This window comes from Mya arenaria, chromosome 7 (assembly GCF_026914265.1).
Source record: "Mya arenaria isolate MELC-2E11 chromosome 7, ASM2691426v1".
NCBI classification, from domain to species: domain Eukaryota; kingdom Metazoa; phylum Mollusca; class Bivalvia; order Myida; family Myidae; genus Mya; species Mya arenaria.
In genome coordinates this window covers 66,111,178-66,120,442 of record NC_069128.1, presented here as the reverse complement: position 1 = coordinate 66,120,442, position 9,265 = coordinate 66,111,178, and the positions used below count along the sequence as shown (strand labels likewise).

At 35.0% G+C, this 9,265-nt stretch overlaps 1 protein-coding gene across 1 annotated transcript in view; it reads right to left on the bottom strand.

Annotated features, from left to right (window-relative positions):
- Window positions 1–2,688: 2,688 nt before the first annotated feature.
- Window positions 2,689–9,265, bottom strand: part of LOC128240196 (uncharacterized) — a 10,908-nt gene continuing 4,331 nt past the window's right edge. Inside the window, exons 6-10 of the mRNA XM_052956713.1 lie at window positions 9,124–9,265; window positions 8,731–8,889; window positions 6,913–7,869; window positions 5,295–6,514; window positions 2,689–3,268 (exon numbers count right to left, since the gene is read on the bottom strand). The exon at window positions 9,124–9,265 is cut by the window's right edge and continues 2 nt beyond it. Of these exons, the coding sequence (XP_052812673.1) occupies window positions 6,120–6,514; window positions 6,913–7,869; window positions 8,731–8,889; window positions 9,124–9,265 (1,653 nt within the window). The 3' untranslated portion in view covers window positions 2,689–3,268; window positions 5,295–6,119. The remainder of the gene's footprint in view (window positions 3,269–5,294; window positions 6,515–6,912; window positions 7,870–8,730; window positions 8,890–9,123) is intronic.

The following is a 9,265-nucleotide window of genomic DNA, read 5'->3' as shown; positions in this document are numbered from 1 at the left end:
AAAGCCGTATTTTTCAGCGCTTCAGTTTGATTATCATTCCATGTACCTTTACTCAGACAAAAATTAACTAGCGTATACCTGGCATTGGCAATCGTCCTCGTCGCCTTATCTTGCATCAAATTCACATTTACTAGCTTCTACGTGGCATTCACTACTTTCTACCTGGAATTGACTTGCATTAATTTGGCCATGACTTGCATCTACCTTTAAAATATGAACTTGCATTTAAATGGTATGACCAGGATGTTCTTGACATTGACTAGAAGCTACTTTACATTCACTTAAATGTCACTTGGCAGTAACTAGCATCGTCTTGGCATTGAGTTTCGTCTCATTGCTACTGACTTGCATTTGCTTGTCACTGTGATGCATCTACTTGGCATTGACTAGCGCCTCGTTGGCATTGACTTAAATCTTCTTGGATCTACAAAGCCTTGACCTTCACCAACTTGGTTTTGACTAGTGTATACTGGCCTAATATATTAAAATAGAACAGCACAATTCTTGATTGTTTAAGTATCACATTTTATTCGTTACTGATTGTTTGGTACATGTTAAAACTAAAACCGATATGTAAATAAATATAACAACAAAGTAAAAACACAAATGTAAAATAGCTTAAATAAAGAGGCAAATACATATTCAGTATCCAGGTTACATATGTATTTCTGTACAGATTATAGAACCGATTTTTTCTCTCTCTATTTTCTTTCATAAAAGACTTCCATCATACTTAATAATGTAAAAGCGTTTAAAGGTACTTTATTGAAACACTTGTTAAAAAAATGTTAAAAAGACCTAACAAAAATGGCGATGTGTTGGCGTTTTTTTATAGGAGAAGTTATGGCAACGGTGCTTTTAATTAGAAAACCATTTAAAAAGGCTAATACTTTTTATCTGTACATAAATTATTTGTTTTGTTTTGTTTTAATCATTTAAGTCAAGAAAGTTAAACATGATAATAAAAAATGCATCAACTTAAATTTAAACAAAAGGAAGCATATACTTGGTGTTTGCATTGTTGTGTGGACCAATTGCAGTCGAGGATTTTTAAATTCTCTGTTGATGAATTTCACCCAGATTGATTCTGAAGAATGCATCAAAAACAGTTTCAAAGAGTATATTTCAGTCAGAATATTTTACCACCAAGGTAGGTCGAGGTAGCGCGCTCTGTTTTCTGTATATCGTCAATATCGCACTCTAACTTATTTGGTGTTTTCTTGTGGATTTGTCATAGTCGATGTATGTACAATTGAGGAACAAATAATTTTAAAAATCCTCGATTGTCATTGGCCCACACAAAAATGCACAATTATGATTAAGTTATACACGGTAGAAAGACCGTGTTCTACAATGAATCACATTCTTTTGTTAATGTGAGGGCAGCTACGAAAGAATAAACCATTCTGATTTTATCACAGCTGAAAAACACAGACGACTAAAAATATTGCTTATCACAGAAACAAACATTAACATTCAAGACGCATCCGCATTATCATTATTGAAATACGGCAAAACAGTTTGTCATGTTTATATCACACAAATAAATATAAGTACATATGATATCAATTTAATGAATTAATTTAAAAATCACTTCAACGAAAAAAAGATTATCTGTACATTTCAAGCTAGTCAACAATTTCAAAATATGAATATGGGACATTAAGTATAAAAAGCAACTAAAGCATGCTCGTGGTTAATTACGAAATACTACTTGAACTTCTACGCGTAGCTGTCAGTACACGTAAACGTTGCAGTTGGTCTAAACTATTGTTTGCGAAATCTCTCGTTATACGATTACTGGTGGACAAATTGTTGCATTAAACGCTTTCCTCGTGTTTTCATATATGTTCTAACCGTTCATCATGAAAGAGCGTACTAATTTGCATTACGCACATCATAATTTTAACATATGTCCAGTCGACAACACACATTTATTCTACGACGTACACATAACTGCGTGATGTAGCAATCAGTTTACTCAATGTGGAGATTTGCAGCCGCTCTAATTACTCTGTGTCAGAGATTCATATTTCTATTTCAAGTTGTAAAAGTTACTCCACCCATAAAACGAGTTATTTGAGCGCGAGGCACGAGTAGTGTTTACTTACTTTCACGAGAGTTTGTAAAGTAACTGTTTTGAACCATATAGTAAATCCTACTGAGCAATAGGCAAACGTTCCTATTTAAAAATTCCGCTGAATAGCCGCCGAAATCACATGGCAAAAATTGAACGAAAGTTTTTAATGGATTGAATAAATATCTATTTATTTGGTTGAATTAATACATTATATATTTTCAAAATTTTAGAGTGTACTAAAAAGTGTACAACTAAAAAGATAGTTTTGGCACTGATAAAGTTTTATTCAAGAATATATCAACAATGTTGTAAAGATTTAGTATTTCTTAGAATACATATGCCTTCTATAATAAGTTCATCCGGACTTAGGCATGGTAAGTTGACACTTTAATCATTCATGGTCCAAAATGAAATTAAAAAACTGGGCCTATAAGTTGGCCTGTTAAATGGGACGAATAACACGAGCTGTTTCTAAGTAAACACCTTTAGTCTGATACTGGGCGGTATCATAAAGTTTCCTAGGTCATTTCCTAACTTAAGTCACTTAAGTCCTTATTTTAGTATCTCTTTTGAAATAAAAAAAATAAAGCTTTTCCAAAATACAGTTTTTTCATTGACATGACTGAAAAATAAATTAAAAAAAATACTGTTTCAGTTGTATTACACCACGCGTATATCAATTATCTGCTTATATCTAAAATCTTATACCTACGAGGGTTCAAATAACTCAAATATTAGTGCACATAGAACATAGAAAGCTTACATACAAATCATTCACGAATATCTTCTTGAATGTGTTGTGGATAATCATAGCAATACATGTATGTTTCACTGAACTAGCGGCTTATGATTGAACCCGAACGGCGCAAGCCAATAACGTCATTGACGTTGTGCTCATATTTTTGGAGTCTTTTGCACAAGCACAGACACACTTTTCATTGCGTTTTATCGACAGCGTAAACTCGTCCAAATTCCAATCCCTTCAGAACGTGGATATCGAATTGTGCACATTTACTTGCAGTTAATGGAGGGAATGAAACGACGTCCTTTAAGCTGCCTCTTGATTTCTAGGAATAATGTACGGCAAAATTGGCGGGAGATCTTGCGAGTATTGGGTTCCAAGTCTTACAGGCTCATCTTAAACTGGGTCTAATTAGCGATCGCATGCCCCAGTTCTCTTCGAATAACCTTAAATAGATGATAAACAAATAATTTAATTAAAACAGTGCATTTTTGTAACGATATTATTTCAATTTAAAGCGCTAATGCTGCTACTACTACCACTACCTCTACCGCTACCGTTACTACTTCTACTACTACTACTACTACTACTACTACTACTACTACTACTACTACTACTACTACTACTACTACTACTACTACTACTACTACTACCACTACCACTACCACTTCAACTACCAATACAACTATCACTACCACTACTACTACTACTACCACTACCACTACCACTACCTCTACCTCTACCACTACCACTACTACTACTACTACTACTACTACTACTACATCTACTACTGCTACTACTACTACTACTACCACTACCACTACCACTACCACTACCACTACCATTACCACTACCACTACCACTACCACTACTACTACTACTACTACTACTACAACTACCACTACCACTACCACTTACAGAACCACTACAACTACCACTACAACTATCACTACTACCACTACTACTACTACTACTACTACTACTACTACTACTACTACTACTACTACTACTACTACTACTACTACTACTACTACTACTACTACTACTACTACTACTACTACTACTACCACTACCACTACCACTACCACTACCACTTTAACTACCTCTACCACTACCACTACCAATACAACTATCACTACCACTATCACTACTACTAGAGTCAAGGAGGTGCATGATAATTTGACCCTGATTTAAATTCTCGCCTTCAGAATGCGTTTTATTTTATCAAAATTGGCTTTCGTCGTTTCATTTTAATCTTTTATATGGAAAAAAGTTGTTTTTTTCGCTCGCTCGCCACAATTTTTTTCTTGAAAATAAGTCGCACAGAATATTAATTTGATGTGGCCTATATAAGTTATTCTGAAAAAATAGAGGAAAATGACAATATAAATTAGATCTATTGGTGCTATTGTTTTTTGCTCAAATTGTGTTCTGTTCATGTTCGAGTCGTTCTAAAAGATACGAGAGTTTATACCAACCATTAGCATCCTAGGTGGCCTTGCAGTAAACAATCTAAGCCATCGTTTTTTAGCTTGAGTTTAAGATTTTCATTTTATCTTGTCGTATAATAGACTGCAGCCATGATCTGACATATTAATATTCGTATCTAATGTTATATCGCTGTTATTCGCATTCAGTGTTTTCCATTAAAAGCCCCATGTTATCCGGATATTGCCATCTTAACGCATTTTCACAATCTCTTTTCTACGGAATGCCGTTAGGGCCATCGCCTGTTAATGTGTTGATCTGAAACTCGATACTCGAAAGTACGATGATGAAAACGCGAAATCACGAAACTACGATGGTGAAAACGCGATGGTACGATGATGAACACGCGACATTACGATGATGAAAACGCGATAGTACTTCCACGACTAACACTACCACTACTACCATTCTCTACTACTACTACTACTACTACTACTACTACTACTACTACTACTACTACTACTACTACTACTACTACTACTACTACTACTACTACCACTACTATTACTACTACTACTACTACTACTACTACTACTACTACTACTACTACTACTACTACTTCTACTACTACTACTACTACTACTACTACTACAACTACTACTACTACTACTACTACTACTACTACTACTTCTACTACTACTACTACTACTACTACTACTACTACTACTACTACTACTAATACTACTACAACTACCACTACCACTACCACTTCAACTACCAATACAACTATCACTACCACTACCACTACCACTACCACCACCACCACCACCACTACCACTACCACTACCACTACAACTACAACTACCACTACCACTACCACTACCAATACAACTACCACTACCACTACCACTACTACTACTACTACTACTACTACTACTACTACTACTACTACTTCTACTGCTGCTACTACTACTACTACTACTACTACTTATACTTCTACTACTTAAAATAATAAATAATGATGGAAAATAAAAATAATTATACCTTTGCGAAGAACACTTCATCCTGAGATCCCCACCGATTACGTTCTTCATCGACGTCATCAACATCGTTACCTCCGTCTTCTCCCATTTTCTTCCCAGTAAAGTAAGCCTTGGAGGAGAAAGTTGGCTCGGTGCGGTGCTCGAACCCACGACCGCCGAAACACTAGCACAGCGTTCTGTTCAACTTAGCTAATCAGGCGGCTGGTTCATACCCATCAGCACTACACCTTATGGTCTTCTATGGAATATGACCCTTCTTTAAAACGTTGTTGCCACTTTAATTCTAATGCACGGCAAAAAAGCTGCTTCATCTTCGCCTCTGTCATCATTTTCATTGTGTGTGTCGGTGTTTCCCGAATCCAGCGCAAATTGTTTTGACCGCCTTCGCTTTTAAGTCCAATTACGCCATGTTGTATCAACGTCAACGCAATATGTGACGTACCGGGGCATTTGATAGATAAACGTGGAAGAAGAGCGTTTAACGTTTTTGTTAAAGAAAATTTAAGATGATGAGCCGACCGTGCGTTCCTGTTCTTTTAAATCTTCAATTTTGCCATACGCATTAAATATATACAGACCTAAAATTCATATCATCTATGCACAACTATCTGAAGAAGATATTCCTGAATTTATAAATGACTTGGACGGAAATAATGGAAAATATGTAAATCATTAACGTTATTATTAATCACTAAACTGTAGCTTTATCGGTATATACTATGAGGGTATATGTAATATCCACCATACAACAGCTCCGCCTCGTCATAGTCAATAATGGTTTCCATCCTAGTTAGAATTAGTATATCCAAAATAAACTTGGGCATCATTATTGTATTAAGTTTGTATATAGTCGCAATCCCGCAATATTTGCAATCATATTTGTGCAATAAAAGATATCTTCATTTCCACCGTGGACAATTCCTATGAGAAAAGCATCTTGTCCCCCAGCAAAACGTTCATCTTTCTGGGTTTGTTTTCCAAATATGTCTCTATTTAAAGCAAACACATACGCACCCGAATCTCCTGGCTCAGAAAACTTCCTATTCGTTCCATATGGTTCTATCTCGATCATACTGAGTCTTCCTTTATACCCATTGCAAGTGTATCTTACTCGGCCTAGAGTTAGTTGTGTGCTTTCTCCATATTTCATGACGATGTCACCGTTATATACATCGAAACATTTATCTACATGACTGTCGAATGTAGGGTTTCTTATAAAACCTAAAACCAACAACTTTTATTTTAACCTAAATTCAAAAGAATCGGAAAAATATCAAGATATATTTGTTTATTGAGCTTTTATATTTGTGTTTGAACATTCAAAATTAAGCTTTATTTGCGACATTCGTGTCTTGTTTTAATAATTATCTACATTACGTTTATATTGTGATTATATGTGATATAGAAAATATAATTTATATAAAAAATGTGAAAACGATACCCAGACACAGCTTTACCTAATACAAAAGAATCCCGGCATACCGAGATATCATATTTTTTCGGCAGTGAAATCGGTAACAAAGAAACAGTTTTGGTTTTACAAAGATACAAACATTATTTCGTTATTGAATACTTAAGCCAAAACACGTCATGGCAGATGAGAAAGAAGATAAGCAAACCTAGCTCATCCCAACGTGTTTCCGTGAGTTTTAGTGCTAAAGAAGTTTTCAGTTGAACGACTGCTACATCAGCAAATGCTTCGTCACCTTCCTCATTTATCTTAACATTTCCAAAAACTATTTCAATATCTGAATCCTCCTGTAATTGTCGGTACCCTTTACTCTTTTTCCTGGTATAAACCGGTCTTGTCTTGTCATCTCTTTCATCTGTAGAAAGTATGACGTGCCCTGCAGTCAACGCAAGAAGCTCATCAGTACGCCCAGGAACTGGACTTTGAAGCGTTCCACAATGGCTGCATAACATCTCAGAACTGATTGGCTTGAGGAACAGTATTATGGGCATTGATTCTCTGACATCAACTTCGTATCCTTCAAATTCTTTCGGAAAGGGATCCCAACCGATTGGAATCAATCCCTTGACAAAAACATACAATACGATGCATTCCTTTTCTTCCAGTAAACTTTCATCGGTTTTATATCCTTTAGATCTGTAAAAACTGTGCGATATTCTTGAAAAGTTTGGCCACTCGTGAAAACGTCTTTGAGCACTTCGCACCGCCGCGTTCATTTTTTTTTCAGACTCTCTGGTAAGAATACGTTTTTTGTTTTTTATTTCTTTTTCTCTCACACTTCGATCTTCGTCACCAATGGCATACTTATCTTTTGAAAGCAAGGGGTACCCCAATATGTCCTTATTGTCGGATAGTGGTATAGCTACAATCAAAGGTTTTTGAGACGTATAGTCAAAAACGACATACATGTTTTCAGCTTTTCGGAATTGCTGTATGTTGTCACATACCACTTTACACAACTCTCTCTGAGCTTCTTTCGCCGACGAAAGCAACTGAATTGCTTGCTCAAATGTAGAATACGAATCAGGCGTAACGCCTTGATGGATTAACGTAATTGCTGCTGATACATCCCTTCTTTGTAAACAGTCTCTCCATGTAATTGTCACTGCAAATTAATTCAATGAATTGTCAAATTTAAAAATAGTCTTTGTTTAAATGTGCTGTTTTATACTTTTAAATTGATAAAAGGCTAGTTTTGCATGATTTGATTATAAACGTCAACAGTTAGGTCTAGTTGGAACTAGAAAGAAGTTCTGCAAAATATATTGATATCGTTTCTTCTCCCTTTCAAACACTTGTCATTAGAGCGGAACTACATTGCAACACAGCTTTTATTAAAATGCATAGAAAATGTATCGAACTTTTTTAAACATGAAAACACATACATTATATTTTGGTTTGGTGTAATAAATGAAAATTGCCTTTATTACATAGATAACAATTTTTAAGGCATCTGATAAATAATATGTGAAGGAATACTTCCGTTTTATATAACTTATGACACCATTCGTTGCTGCTTCAATACGCCGGCTTTGCATGACAATAAAAATTAAAATTTGTTTGTTCTTGTTTGAATGCTTTACTGTAGATTGTGTGTTTAATTTCACATTGAGAGGTCAATTGCAATTTTGCGAAACTGCTCGTTTAACAAATACAAACAAAAATATAAATAATGACACTCTTAAAGCTGCACTCTCCCCGATTGAAGGTTTTGAAGTAAAAAATAAATAATGTTTTATGCATTTTCCTAAACCGTACGCTTTAAGCCATAAAACCTTAATTTTGGAAAACGGAAATATGGAATCTGCGATCTGATCTTTTGTCAGCAGTCTTTTATCACTGGTTTGCAGATATTTTCGCAACAATTTAACAATTTGCTTATTCCAAGACAAAAAAGGTTTCAAAAACGGTGATTCTGTGAGAGTGCAGCTTTAAACAAAAAAACCCCCCTCGTACAAAGACAAACCTTTCGGCATTAGGGCTTCATCTAAACTTTGATTTTTTGAAAGATTGTCCACTTCTGCCTTTCCTGGAGGAAATTGCTCCTGATCTAAGTTTTCGGATGATTGTTTTCTTGTCTGAATGTTGCCTTTCTCTGCCTCCATCGGGAGCGACCGATACCTATCTTTTTTTGAATATTGGTTGCAAAGTTAAAAGTTGATATTATCATATGAATATACATGTTTATGAATAAATACAACTGAACCTTTACCAAATTTTAGAAAAAGCTTATGAAATTAATTTCACAATAACAATAATAATAATAACGGAATCACCAACGTTTAAAGAGAACATAAACACAAGTTTCAAAATTTGCTGAATAATATTTTGTAACCAAGTTTAGTTGTATTTCATTTACCAAATAAAAATGTTTCTATAGCATATTGTAGAATATGTCCACATTTGTATGCATCATTTTTGGATAGAGTTAAATTGCTGTTCTTGTCAAGCTCAGTGTAAAAAGTCGTCATTAAAATGTCTGGCCCTTCTGTAGCTGGTTC